Here is a 15,418-nt window from a genome sequence, read left to right as displayed (position 1 = left end):
GGTTAGGTTAGGTTAGGTTAGGTTAGGTCAGGTTAGGTTAGGTCAGGTCAGGTTAGTTAGGTCAGGTTAGGTTAGGTTAGGTTAGGTTAGGTCAGGTTAGGTCAGGTTAGGTTAGGTTAGGTCAGGTTAGGTTAGGTCAGGTTAGGTTAGGTTAGGTTAGGTTAGGTTCGGTTAGGTTAGGTTCGGTTAGGTTAGGTCAGGTCAGGTTAGGTTAGGTCAGGTCAGGTTAGGTTAGGTTAGGTTAGGTCTGGTTAGGTTAGGTTAGGTCAGGTTAGGTTAGGTTAGGTTAGGTTAGGTTAGGTTAGGTCAGGTCAGGTTAGGTTAGGTTAGGTCAGGTTAAGTTAGGTTAGGTCAGGTCAGGTCAGGTCAGGTCAGGTTAGGTTAGGTCAGCTCAGGTTAGTTTAGGTTAGGTCAGGTTAGGTTAGATTAGGTCAGGTCAGGTCAGGTCAGGTCAGGTTAGGTTAGGTCAGGTTAGGTTAGGTTAGGTTAGGTTAGGTTAGGTCAGGTTAGATTAGGGCAGGTTAGGTTAGGTAAGTCAGGTTAGGTTAGGTTAGGTTATGTTAGGTTAGGTCAGGTTAGCTTAGGTTAGGTTAGGTTAGGTCAGGTCAGGTTAGGTTAGGTTAGGTTAGGTTAGGTCAGGTTAGGTCAGGTTAGGTCAGGTTAGGTTCACACGCTGTATGAAACTTGGGGGGAGGGGACCCATTTTTAATTTTGATAATGAAGTTTTTTGAGACTATGTGGGACGTGAAGATTTAGCGTTGCGTCCTTCAGCTGGCAAGAGTCACAGCTGGACACCTGCCGTCTTGTCATGTGTTTGTTGATATTAGTGAGACATGAACAAAACTAGTGGCCAGGGAGCAGCCTAGCCTCACTTAACACTACGAGTCACGTATTATAGCACTTCAAACAGGATCTGTGTTTACCTCCTGCAACTTCTATTTTTTCTTTTCAGTTGTTAAGGAACTCCTGTTCCTTCGAATTCTATTTTTTTTTCTTCTTAATCCCGAGATTACGGGTTCTCTCGCAAACACAGTCGCGCCAATATTTTAGAAAACCTTCACTGGCTGACACGGACTAGGGATGCTGTGACGTCATCACAACACCACTGAACCGTTTCTTAACCCAGGAGAAACACCGACTAGCTCGACCCCCGGCCCCGTAAGCCGTCAATCGCACCAGCAGCTGACATCCTCACGTTGCTCCGCTGGTCACGAACTCTACGTTACTCTGGTGCTGACTGTAGCGCACCAGCACACACTGACCTCTGGCGGTGGTAGTGGTGGGCAACCATCATACACGAGTGTACACCGAGTTCTCTCTCTCTCTCTCTCTCCCTCTCTCTCTCTCTCTGAATGCTGACGCTATAACGTCCAAAAAAGTTTTATAAAAGTTTATAAGATGGAGACTCACGACTGCAGAGTTCCACCCTCCTCCCCTCGTACTGTACGAGGAGGTAATCACAGATACACACACACACACACACATTAGAGAGTTGCTGTCCTAACGATCACTCTACCTCGTGTGACTCCGGACTTAACATGAAAAACTGGGTCATTACGAGTTCCCTCAAGCCATTCATCCAACATGACAGACGACCCGTCACGTTAAGGGTTTCGGGCCAAACAAGGCAGTACTACCACTACACAATTATGATATATACAGATTGTGACGCAGGCTCCCATGTCACCCAGTATGGGGACCGATCACTCCCCATCTCATATCTCACATGCCTGAGGAAGACGAGTTAAAGGGATGGAAATAAGTTCAAAAGTTTCACGGTCCAGCGTTGATGAGTTTACACATGTGACACACGCGTGGGAATTGATGACAAGGTTGTGGACCTAATTCATGACGATAGTTCGACCCTGAGAGTACCATGGCCTGGCATAAGACCCGGACCTTAACGGTCGAACTGCTTGTTCAAGGATCGTACCGTCTTGTTCAAGGGGTTGAAATAATCAGTCTAGATAGACTTATATGAGGAAGCTAACCCCACTGTCACTCGGCCACGTATAATTAAGACCAATTACTGTACACCCTGCTAATTACACCAAATATAATTACCATATATAACTCCACCAGTACGAAAATATATAAGGCATAAAATGCCTATGAGGCTACGCACGCCAGACTAGTTATATGCCACTTCAAGCGTTCCCCCCAAAACAAACCCAGCGAACAACAAGCTGGCGATCATGGGATCATTCTTTGCCTCAGTGTTGGCCAGCGAAGGTTATAGCCAGGCCGGAATGACGCTATCTGCCCGGCGAGGGTCCAACGCATTAGCCAAACTCTATCACCAGGGGATGGTCCCCTCAGGTGGCACCCATGGCTGAGCCTCCCTCCGGTAACCAGAGTGAGTGTGGGTGTGGAGAGGATACAACGGTGAGGAGGAAATAACGATATCTCGTGGAAGAGAAGTGAAAGTGAGGAGAGTTCTACACAACATGGCCAGGTGTTGCAAGCCACCATCACCGAGCACGACCATCTGTACAGGGGCAAACTGGCGGGGGAAATGACCCCATGCAAATCAGCAAGACGTTACATGAACGATATGAATCAATATTCATCTCAAATAGCGAAGACAAATTAAAAGATGACTCGTTTAACCAACGAGATGGCAAAGCAATCGTAGGTATTGAGGTATTGGAAAATGGTATCAGCAGGACCAGTGTGAGCGTCGAGGCTGAGAACACACCTCCAGGATCGAACCGAATTCCAGCCATTATTAAAGATGCAACAAAAACATGGGTAACAAAACTAGTCATGTTGCTGACCACAGGCCAAATCTCTGGACGACGGTGAAGCAACAGACATTCACATAATGGCATTGTAACACACACACACACACACACACACACAGGAGGAACTGCAAGTTAGCTCCAACACAGACGTAATACATCTGTGGAGTCGCCATACAAGTACACATGTTGGAACATCTGATCCAGACAGATTATACGAAGATAACAATGACCAGCATGAGTTATTACCTCTGTCTGTCTGTCATTTACTTTCCCCGCTGGGCATCAGGGTTCAGGTTAACACAGGAGCCTCCATCATTCCCTGGTGTTGGTTCTCATTATGTTGAGTTGCTGGCCGAGCTGGCCGCCAGGCAGGAGGGCTGGTGCACGAAACTCTTAAGGACGGAGTGCTCACACGCCCTAGCTGTTCGATCCTTCTTCCCTGGCCTAGGTGAAGCCCCAGGCTCCTTCCTCCCCTGGCCTAGGTGAAGCCCCAGGCTCCTTCCTCCCCTGGCCTAGGTGAAGCCCCAGGCTTCACCCTCACCTGGCCTACGTGAATCCCCAAGCTTCACCCTCACCTGGCCTACGTGAATCCCCAAGCTCCACCCTCTGGCCTAGGTGAAGCCCCAGGTTCCACCCCCCTGGCCTAGGTGAAGCTAATACCACACTGTCATCCACGTAAACATATTTTTCAGGAACCTGATTCATGAGGAGAGAGAAGATGTCTCCTTCCGTCAACCCTCCTCCCCTGTTGCCATAACGTAATGATTCAGTCTCATCACATAACGAAATGATTCAGTCTCATCACATAACGAAATGATTCAGTCTCATCACATAACGAAATGATTCAGTCTCATTACATAACGAAATGATCCAGTCACATCCCATAACGAAATGATTCAGTCTCATTACATAACGAAATGATTCACAGTGAAAATTTGAACATGAAAAGACTCTAAGACACCCACACATAACCCCAGGTACCCAGGGTTGGAATCCCACTCAATGAATGCCGAACCCTGACACCATAACCCTCCCACACCTCAAGACTGCAGTACATTAGTAGTACCTTGACTACTCCCCCTCACCCACCCACCCACCACCAGCGTCTGAGGAATGTAGGTGGGTACAGAGGCCGGCGGCCCAGGGGCCATAAAATCCATCAGGCCAGAGACGACCTCCTCCCTACACACATTAGCCCACACACTGAACCTTGCCTGTGACGACAACTCTTTCGGCCACCCTGACTTCCTCCGCCGCTCCATGGAGTCTTCTAAAAACCCGCTGCAGTATTTCAGGGAATAAACTCCATATTTCACCTTCATTTCGAGGTCTATTAATAAAGTATTTGCAGTAGTTAATTGGTACTTGATTAATGTACTTATATATGTACTCGTATGCATCCTGTGCACCAGATATATACCATTAAACCGTTCTAATAACAGAGTTAGAGATGGAAGGTTTAACATGGAAAATGTAGCCACAGTATTATAACAACTTATAAGGATATTCTCTCTATCTTTAGACTCCGGGAGTGAAAAAGGTGAGGTTAAGAAGAGGAGAAGAGGCTCTAAGAGTGAGAAAGATGGAGTGAGGGAGTGAGGGAGATGTGCAGCAGGAGTGAGGAAGGTATACCACTTCCTGTGCGGCCTCTACCTCGGGCATGTTCATCCTCAACACACGGTGGCAACTCTGAAGCTCCACCTCGGCTCTGTGCTCTATATTAATTTCTTGTACGTCATTTCCCAAACGTAGAGAAGAGACGTGATGGTGTGGTGTCCAGGATAGAGGATAGGTGGTTAGTGTAGCCTCAGGGATAGAGGATAGGTAGTTAGTGTAGCCTCAGGGATAGAGGATAGGTGGTTAGTGTAGCTTCAGGTATAGAGGATAGGTGGTTAGTGTGTCTTCAAGGACAGAAGGCTGTGGTTATTGTGGTTTGTTTAGGAGAGACGCAACAGGAAAGTGTGGTTTTAAAGGAGGAATACTGAGTGGCATTAGAGGCCAGGAGATATGCAAATTGAGCCGTTCATTAAGACGTAATAAACAGATAACGCCAGGATTAACCTGTGGCACTTAATGAGGGGATAAACACAGGGGTTTAGGGGGAGAACAGAGCATCTTAGCGGATTATATGAGGAGCCACGGCAGGACGGGCTAATGAGTCTGTGATGCTGGCGTGACCTTGGGTACAGCAGGGCGTGACCTGTGCCATGACCACGGTACAGCAGGGCGTGACCTGTGCCATGACCACGGTACAGCAGGGCGTGACCTGTGCCATGACCACGGTACAGCAGGGCGTGACCTGTGCCATGACCACGGTACAGCAGGGCGTGACCTGTGCCATGACCACGGTACAGCAGGGCATGACCTGTGCCATGACCACGGTACAGCAGGGCATGACCTGTGCCATGACCACGGTACAGCAGGGCATGACCTGTGCCATGACCACGGTACAGCAGGGCATGACCTGTGCCATGACCACGGTACAGCAGGGCGTGACCTGTGCCATGACCACGGTACAGCAGGGCGTGACCTGTGCCATGACCACGGTACAGCAGGGCGTGACCTGTGCCATGACCACGGTACAGCAGGGCATGACCTGTGCCATGACCACGGTACAGCAGGGCGTGACCTGTGCCATGACCACGGTACAGCAGGGCGTGACCTGTGCCATGACCACGGTACAGCAGGGCATGACCTGTGCCATGACCACGGTACAGCAGGGCGTGACCTGTGCCATGACCACGGTACAGCAGGGCGTGACCTGTGCCATGACCACGGTACAGCAGGGCATGACCTGTGCCATGACCACGGTACAGCAGGGCATGACCTGTGCCATGACCACGGTACAGCAGGGCGTGACCTGTGCCATGACCACGGTACAGCAGGGCGTGACCTGTGCCATGACCACGGTACAGCAGGGCATGACCTGTGCCATGACCACGGTACAGCAGGGCATGACCTGTGCCATGACCACGGTACAGCAGGGCGTGACCTGTGCCATGACCACGGTACAGCAGGGCATGACCTGTGCCATGACCACGGTACAGCAGGGCGTGACCTGTGCCATGACCACGGTACAGCAGGGCATGACCTGTGCCATGACCACGGTACAGCAGGGCGTGACCTGTGCCATGACCACGGTACAGCAGGGGGTGGGACAAGTACCATGAACATGGTACAGGTTGACGTGAGACGGGCTATGACCCAACTCTCCCTCCGGCTCAACAGCTGGCAGGAACGAAAATGGGAAGTAACATCACAAAGCATGGGAGAAGCACACTGGCAAGGGTCGTGGTATCTTATGACCCCCCCCCCCACCCACCCACCCACACACACCCCAGTTCGCCCCTGCAGTCAGTATTGTCAACAGTTTATTCCGATATTTTTATATATATAAAAAAAAAAAACTCATGATAAACTGCGAGAGTTTCCCCTGAGCGCGGTGGTACGACGTCCTCCCACTGGCGTTAACACTCGGGTTTACTGGCAGTATATTGTCTGGGGTGTGTGTGTGTGGCGGGGGGGGGGGGGTCCTCTATCAGGGGTTGTGTGGTGGGGAGGTGGCGGGCGGGAAGTTGTGAGTTATGGGTTTGATATCTTATGCTCATATGTGAACTTTTAGATACATACCATTACAACCTTATATACCTCTATCTATCAATCAATCTATCTACCTTACCATTACAAACTTATATACCTCTATCTATCCATCTATATCTATCTCTATCTATCTATCTATCTATCACGTCTTGCAAGCTTGTATGAACCGTGAGGACAGACTCGTCCACGACCTCCTCGCTCCACAAGACGCGAGGGAGATCTGGAGAAGACAGGAGCTGGTGGGTGGCAGTGAGGGATGGATGAGACGGGGGCCGAGTGGGAGGGAAAGGAAGAGGAATTCAACGTCGAGGTTAGAAAAGCCAATGAGCTGTGGCCCACAGAGCGCTCGGGAGCCTTCTGACGGGAGGACCAGCCTCTGAAAAAGACTGCAAGAAAATGTGGAAGCAATTAAGTCATCCGGGGCGTGGGAGTAACGAGCAGGGGAGGACGATAACTGGGGAGAACCAGCGTGTCCACCACCACCACTGGGGAGAGAGAGAGAGAGAGAGAGAGAGAGGGAGAGTGTGTGTGTGGGTGCAGCACTAAACGTGGGAGGAGAGAAGGTGGGTGGGTGATGGTGAGGAGCCACAGTGTGGACTGGCCTCTCCCTTGTGTCTGGAGGTGGGAGGTCTCCTCCTCCTCCTCCTCCTGGACTGATGACCAGAAGAACCGTCTGTCGGACAGACAGACAGACGAGGAGAGATGGCCCTCAGCTTTTTCAAGAAGTCGACAGGAAATTAAGATTTTTCTGCATGATTCAGATAACTAATACGATGCGGGCTGGACGCCAAGATGGAACGCTTTCCGCTTGAAGAACATGATTACACCACCTCATGTCCGGGAGGTCGCACTAAACCCGGATATATCACCAGGTATCGTCATCTTGAGCAGAGTCTTGATGACGATGGCCAGTGATGAGCACAGCAGGAGGTACAAGATCCCAGTTCGAAGCAGCGGCGGCAGACTGAGGATTCTGCAGACCCAGTGAAGGCTTTTCCAGGAGTCAGAAATGTGAGGTACAAGATCAGGTGAGGCTCGGAGAGGTGCTTCTCAAAGCCTTTCCTTTCTGAGTGTCTGTGAGGGTTCCTGCGACGTCCCCGGACACTGGCAGACCTGGAGAGGACTCCCCGGGGACGAAGGATCTTTCCAGGATCCTGGTACACCTGGAGGAAGTGGCAAATGATCCAGTCTCAGTTGGTTCGTGCCCGGGAGGAGGAGGAGGAGAAAACCATCTCACCTCCAGACACAAGGGAGAGGCCCATCCACGTCCTCATGATCACCATCGTCTCATTTCAGCCACAGTGAAGACCCTGAACAACAGATCATAACACAAGATGACTAACTTCATAGTCTTGACTCATGGTTGTCATGTGGGGGTCCCGGGGTTACAATGATGTATATGAGAAAGTTTCTTTATATCCCACAGTTACTGTATCAGCACGAGTGTAGAAGCGTTCATGGTATCCTCTGCTGTGGTAGGATGACTTAATCCAGGGTTGCTGTGTATCACGTACTGGTAGGTACTGTACCACAGGACCATGCATGGTGTGGTAGCCTTCGTCCTGGTACTACCACTGGTACATTGAGTTCATGGTTGCAATGTGATCACACATCCTGGTGTTTATGGTATGGTCCTGTGGTGGTACGTGCCCATGAACACAATGGTACCACAGATCCTGGTACCGACGGGGCTTAACCAAGTGGTTCCTGGTTATGATGAAAAACTTGTAGAAGAAAACGAGAATCCCATGTGGAAACGACAGAGATTTTCAAATGTAATTTTTTCAGCAAAATTTTCATAGGAAAAAAAAATTTCTTTTTAAGACTGTATAATGTTATTGTTCATAATGCGATTGCTAGGTAAGGTTATTCAAAGACTTTATGTCTTATGAAATTACTATTGTATTTTCATGTTATTCAGCGAAGCTGATAGAATATTCATAAGTATTCCACTTTCCTAAATATTTTAAGCCAGGCAACCAAACATCTCCCTTCCTAAACAATACCGATATTTTACCGCCGGAAAACCAGCAAAAGAAAAAAAATTTCTTTTTCCTCTAAGTTCTGACTGACTGAGTCTCGGCGACTTAAGTTCGTCCTGGAGCAAATGGAATGTCGTTCACAATCATTGATATCATCGGGATTCGACGACCGTAGCTACACTGCCTGGGTTACAGCAGCCCCTCCTCCTGTATCCGCTACTGTACTGCCATACTGAATGGGAATGATTCATAAGACGTGGCTCTCCGAGAAGGAGGCTGGTGTTACCCGGTGTAATCTGCAGAGGAATGGCTTCATGAACACGGCCCAGGTCATGACGAAGCTGCCAGTGATGCGAGGAAGTCGTGTGTGTGTGTGTGTGTGTGTGTGTGTGTGTGTGTGTGTGTGTGTGTGAGTGTGTGTGTGTGAGGGACGCCTTCAAGATGTTGCGCCGTCGTCCGCTTCATTACAATTCGTCGTAAAATTACGTTTGGAGATCGCAAGATTCCCATGGTATCACGATTTGATTTTTGTGTACAACTCTGGTGAGTAAAGTTCTTGGATGGAACTTGTTTCTGTGTAAGATAAGTCGACCCATAGAACAATCAAGAGCCAGAGTTTTATCAGTCGAATGTTCTAAGGAAATGAGATAAACCGAATTGGAGCGAAGTGGTATACAGGGGACGACGTATCGTCAACGGGCTGAACGAGGACACATGAAGCGGTCAGGGGGAACCATGGAAAGGTGTGAGGGGCTTGGTTGTGGACTGGGGACGGCTAGGGGGCACATGTGAGGGAATGAAACCCATCTTCTGATCCGGGCGCTACCTCGCTACGCGGGAAACTATAAATAAAGGAGACAAAGGTGGACCTGTAGTCATCACCAGGAGCAAAACTGGAACTCCTCACCTCTCCTGGTCCAGCTTACCGTAAGCTTCGGCGATTTCATAATTCATCGTCTGCTGAGGAATATCTGAGTGAACCACTATAGCGGCGCGAGGGAGGGAAGAGCCCCTGGCCACGACACTGGAAAAGCCGAGACAATGAGATACGTCAGTCATTGTGCCAGTGACGTCGCGACCCAGACGTCCCTGGCGCTGGGGGTCACTAGCGCTTCATGACGTCAAGCGACTACCCTCGTGAATATAAGAGATGAGATGTCGGCCACACGCCAGGGTTCTCCCCACACTGTAGGGTATCGTGAATGAGAGACGTCGCAGACTCAACACCAACGCCATCTGTCTTTCAGAGCACGAAATACTACTGAGTTGTCACTTAGGGATTATGTTGGAATTTCAAGTCATCTCGAGAGAGAGAGAACGTTATGGATGAACGTTTGTTATGGGTGGACTGTGTATGGGACACCAAATGGAAGATGTAGAACTTCTGAAGTTAGTTTTGTGGCGGGTAACACACACGGCTGGAGTAGTAGGACGGAGAGAAGCGTCCTGCTTCAGGGTCGTACCGTTGCCCTTCAGGGTCGTACCGTCGTGCTCAAGCAGTCAATATTCCATTTGGGATGAAGAAAGATACAGACGAGGGCCACGTCGGGGAACAACATGCATAGTAATGGTGTGTATTGACGGAGTATATTGGTGCTTTTGAGTGGAGGGAGTCTGGGACTTGTGGCTGGTCGGAATGGAGGGTCTGGAGGGAAGGTAGTGGAGGGAACTAGTTCCGGGAAGGGACTCCATTTTTTGATAAAGGCGATAGAGAAAGGAAGGCCCGCGTATTTATATATATGTAAATATTTTCGATTGTTGAAGATGAAGGCGACAGAATGGCACTGGTTTGTGTCTGTCTAGGGCCATGGTGGTGTGGTTGGTTCTGTGTGGTTATAGAAATAGCTGGTGTCTGTGTCTGTGTTGTACCTTAGAGTCATGGTTGTGAGGTGAGTGCGTTGTGAATCACAACAGAATTGGGGTCTGTCAGAGTGCTTAAGACTTACTGATTTCTCCTCACATAAACTTCTACATAAACCGGGCCTCCCAGCCTACATCTTTCAGTGCGTATTCATCCTTCTCGTTCTTTTTTATCTTTTGAAACAACTTCAAGTCTGAAGTCGTCTCCAATACGTCTATGAATATCATTTCTTCCTCTTCAGCTCCGTCCTTCATAGATTCACTTGTGATTTTCTTGAAGATCCAAAACCATTATCGACTTTAAATCCTTTTCATGTCGCATTTCATTTATTCAACGTAGCCGCTGATTTACTGGGACATTATCATCCTTTAATCTGTCGTGATCAGTGTCTATGTAATGCTTTCTTGCTGTCAGACTTTGAGAGATTTTCGATTTGTCAGCCTTGAAAAATTTTCTGTTGTTCTAATATTCTTCATTTGTATCTCTGAGGGTCCACATCCATCTGACGCCCCTCCTGTCTTCAGTGTGCGATGTGGCTACCTTCTGTAACATGTCTCGTTCAATCTCGTTCCTCTGTTCAGTCTCCGTTTTGTTATCCCACGTCTTCCTCAGTGTTTCCCGCCGTTCCTTCGTTTCCTAACTTCATTACATAATGATTCTACCTCAGATCTTCACGATCGCGTCTCCTTCCTTGTGTCATCTTTCTCTCCTGTCTGCACTGTGTTAGATCGTCTGTTCATGAACTAGGTTAATCACAGGTGAACATTCAACCTCACTTGGGTCGTCTCCTTGAACTGTGCTCGCTGAACGATGTTGTACAAATCTTTGCAGACATTTAGCATAATCATTACAACCCTTTCGTCGATTTCTTTCAATCTAGATCTTATCTTACTATTTTTAAAATAAAATTTCCAATAACGTTCTCTGGTATGAGTCTATTAATAACTAGTTATTGCATGTAAGTGACACAGAGTCTCTAATCAGACGGTAAACTTGACAACTGTGGTCACATCCACGGAAATGGTGACACAGTTCCAGTATGTTTACATCTGGTACTTTGCAACAGATCACATCATCTTCATCCTGTATGTAAGGTACGTTTCACCACACAGTAAATGGTGTTCTGGTAATCTAGATACAGACTGCCTCATCACTTTCCTCGTGTTTATCCTCTCACGTTCCAGAAATATTCATTCTAATTAATTTTTTTTAAAGTATATACTTTGTTAATTCCGTGCACGCACACACACACACACACACACACACACACATACACACTGATGCCTGATGGTCAATCCTGGATCAGTTATTACCATGTTCACACAAGAGTAATTACTCTTAAGTGTCAATTTCAGTTAATTTTCTTACTAATACTAAATGTCCCCATCCTCTCCCCCAGCCACCCGCCTGCTGTCTGGTGCTGGGGGCGGCGGTCCCCTGCAGTTCGCTGAGCCCCGCTACTGTCTCCTGCTGGTGGAGGACGCCCCTCCAGCCATAAGGGTGGCCCAGGTCACCGCCACACACAAGGACGGTCAGTCTTCCGCCTCCCTCATGTTCTAGGGTTATGGTTGTGAAGGGTTATGTCATACGGTATTACTGGATACACTTGTGTTCTCAATGTGTGCTATGCTTAAACTATGCATGAGGAAGTTCCATGTTTTATATACGTTAAGGTCCATGTGATCTGGCACTCGAGGATGGGCCGTTATGATAAGTACCTCCTCCTTGCCCCCTGAACAGCGTAGCTGTGAATTTCTCTTCCTCCTCTCGTCTCCTCATCTTCCTATAACCTTTCTATCTTCAAGTGTCAGGTCTGCGAACACCTACGGCCCGTTGAGTAACAATACCTTCATTCATGTTCATCTTCGTTCAATCCCTCCAACACAGATGGAATGTGACTGGGTCTTGTCCTCCTCGTGTCATGTTCGTCATCGGGGAAAAAAAAATATGAACGAGATTTTAGTTATTTACACCCGTCGTTCTTTTAGGATTTTAAGGTATCTGTCCGACTACAGGCAGAAGGTTAAATACACCTGTATATGGCTTCTGTTAGCCCGTCCACATGACGGGACTATTGGAGTAAATATAACCAGATATTGAGCCAGTGGTCTGCCATGGAGGAGGGGTTATCACGGTACGACCCCCGGTGTTTACATATATCATAATGTGGGAGAATATCATGACCATGGTAGTGTGTACGACTGTATCATGACCATGGTAGTGTGTACGACTGTATCATGACCATGGTAGTGTGTACGACTGTATCATGACCATGGTAGTGTGTACGACTGTATCATGACCATGGTAGTGTGTACGACTGTATCATGACCATGGTAGTGTGTACGACTGTATCATGACCATGGTAGTGTGTACGACTGTATCATGACCATGGTAGTGTGTACGACTGTATCATGACCATGGTAGTGTGTAAGACTGTATCATGACCATCATGTCGGCTGCCTTGGAGGTCAGACTGTGTCTACAACAAGTAATATTCAGTCATAAACGAATATTAACCAACGAATCATAACTGTTTTTCCCCGAGTAACTCTTTGCGTCAGTAGCTGTATTATTAATATTACTAAGAATATTAATATTCTCTTGCTACGGTTACAATACTCAGGAGGTTTTCCCCTGGGCGCAAAAATCTTGTAAATATTTTTCCGTTATCATTTTCATATTTCCATTCTACTATTTGTTTACATTGTATCTTCAACTCGATTTGCTAGAGAATATTTCTCTGTTTCTCCACGCTGGTCTCTCTGTATGTCCATCTTTCTGTGTTCTATGTGGCCCAGTACTCTGTCTGTCTCTCACTCTCCATCATCCTGTCTCGTGAGGCCACGTTTTCTGTGAGGTGAGGTGTGGTGTGTGTCTGTGAGGGGCGGCGACCCTCACCTGACATAGGAGTGTGGCACCTTTGTTAGGTTATTGGCTCGTATCTCACACACAATGTCTGCAATATCTCTTCTGACAACAGAGGAAGGAAGCTCAGAACTCGCTCTTCATTTTTCCCCTCCTCTCGGTTCCGTCTCTCTTTTATCATCCTAATTTATTTTTTTTTCGGATTAGAAATTTAGATACATCGCTGTTGTAGGTTTACTACTGTTGATGTAGGGGAGGGAGAGTTGCTGGAGGCATGGCTGTGATGGAGTGGTGGAGAAAATTGGTAGAGTGATCAAATGTAATCAGTGGAGGCTGTCGGAAGGGGCGATGAACACTTGTTTACGATGATCTATTGGAGGAAGGAGGCCTGATGGAGAGAGGGATGGTGAAGGATGACCACAATGTTCCGTTGGAGGAATTTGGTGGCGTGTTGGTGATAAACTGGCGTGACCAGGTGTATTACCAGCTGGAGAGAGAGAGAGAGAGAGAGAGAGAGAGAGAGAGAGAGAGAGAGAGAGAGAGAGAGAGAGAGAGAGCACAGGGGAGGTCATCCCGGGTGACTGGCCACTGGTGTTAGGGTTACATTGACCCACAGTGAGGTCATCCTGGATGACTGGACAGTGGAGAATCTTCACAAGTTAGGTCACATGTACCTCACTGTCACTCTCACTATTGTCACTATCCCTCATCATCATCATTACTACCACTCTCACATCATCACCACTATCACCATCATCACTATCCCTCATCATCATCATTACTACCACTCTCACATCATCACCATCATCATCATCATCATCAGTGAGCAGGTCAGTCATGTCAGCGTTTGTGTCCCCACAGGAGTGTCGGCGCGCTACAGCATCAGGGCAGGCAACAGGGATGGCCTCTTTACCATCGACCAACGGTCAGGTCTCATTACCCTGGCTGCCCCGCTCGACTATGAACTACATGCCAAGGTAAGGGCCACGGGCAGGGGCTGAGCAGGGACGGGCCAGGGGCAGGGGCGGGCCAGGGGCAGGGGCTGAGCAGGGGCGGGCCAGGGGCAGAGGCTGGGCAGGGTTGAGGCAGGCTCAGGGGTCATTATTCTAGCTGCCCCACTAGACTATGACCCACTTCAAGAAGTCCCGTCAGGAACTTGTCGTTGTATGCGGTAACAGTGGACTCGACAACCCAAATGAAGAGTTCAAATCATGACGGAAGGGAAAGGTGTTAAGCAGGAAGGACCCAAGACTCCAGCCCGAGTGAACTGACCTCCGCTATACAATCAGCACAGCTGTAGTGCAGCCGGGGAAATAAACTGTAAACAAACAGCTGAATATATTGGTTCACTGGTGAATGTTTCCTGGTACAGAGACGCATGTGCTGGACGCCACTCCAGATTTGGTCTTACATGGGCGTCTGGTTGTGGGCGTAGTAGGACAAACGCGTTAACAGATCCTCATACTTAGCGTAAGTGCGTAAACACGAATATACAAAGACTCGGGTAATACACACACACACACACACACACACACACACACACACACACAGATTCATCCTCAGTCGCTACACATGACGTCGTATATATACATCCATCTCCCCTACAGTGAGAGCTGGTTATATAAATCCTTCGCCCTAATACACCATCGACTGCCTACCTGGTGGTGGAGAGAGGCATCTGCGCCACCACCGCCACCACAACCATCGTCAGGAGGGCCGGGAAAATCCTATTAACTTGCCCGTCTTCAGGCAGATCAAAGCCTCGTTGGCCTATCTGAAATAGCGGGCCATTCCCAGTTGGCTTAGCAGGTATAAACATGTGGGGAAGAAGCTTACACGTCATCGAAGTACGACGGTACGACCCTTGAGCACGACGGTACGACCCTTGAGCACGACGGTGCGACCCTTGAGCACGACGGTACGACCCTTGAGCACGACGGTACGATCCTTGAGCACGACGGTACGACCCTTGAGCACGACGGTACGACCCTTGAGCACGACGGTACGAACCTTGAGCACGACGGTACGACCCTTGAGCACGACGGTACGATCCTTGAGCACGACGGTACGAACCTTGAGCACGACGGTACCAACCTTGAGCACGACGGTCCGACCCTTGAGCACGACGGTACGACCCTTGAGCACGACGTTGCGACCCTTGAGCATGACGGTACGACCCTTGAGAACAATGATACGGACCTTGAGAATGACAGTGCAACCCTTGAGCACGACACGACCCTTGAGCACGACGGTACGACCCTTGAGCACGTTACGACCCTTGAGCACGACGGTACGACCCTTGAGCACGACGGTACGACCCTTGAGAACAATGATACGGCCCTTGAGAATGACAGTGCAACCCTTGA

General features: G+C 48.7%; 2 protein-coding genes across 7 annotated transcripts in view; one reads left to right on the top strand and one right to left on the bottom strand.

Annotated features, from left to right (window-relative positions):
• The window catches only part of LOC139746260 (uncharacterized), a 224,400-nt gene that overhangs the window by 92,361 nt on the left and 116,621 nt on the right, over positions 1-15,418 (bottom strand). The window lies entirely within an intron of this gene.
• The window catches only part of LOC139746258 (putative neural-cadherin 2), a 92,930-nt gene that overhangs the window by 25,655 nt on the left and 51,857 nt on the right, over positions 1-15,418 (top strand). For all 3 annotated transcript variants that reach the window (XM_071657287.1, XM_071657288.1, XM_071657289.1), the window contains 2 exons: positions 11,587-11,718; positions 13,914-14,029. In XM_071657287.1, coding sequence (XP_071513388.1) covers positions 11,587-11,718; positions 13,914-14,029 — 248 coding nt within the window. The remainder of the gene's footprint in view (positions 1-11,586; positions 11,719-13,913; positions 14,030-15,418) is intronic.

The sequence above is a fragment of the Panulirus ornatus genome, chromosome 64 (genome assembly GCF_036320965.1).
Source record: "Panulirus ornatus isolate Po-2019 chromosome 64, ASM3632096v1, whole genome shotgun sequence".
Lineage (NCBI taxonomy): Eukaryota > Metazoa > Arthropoda > Malacostraca > Decapoda > Palinuridae > Panulirus > Panulirus ornatus.
Note: the sequence above shows the minus strand (reverse complement) of the source record. Positions and strands in the feature narration are given on the sequence as shown.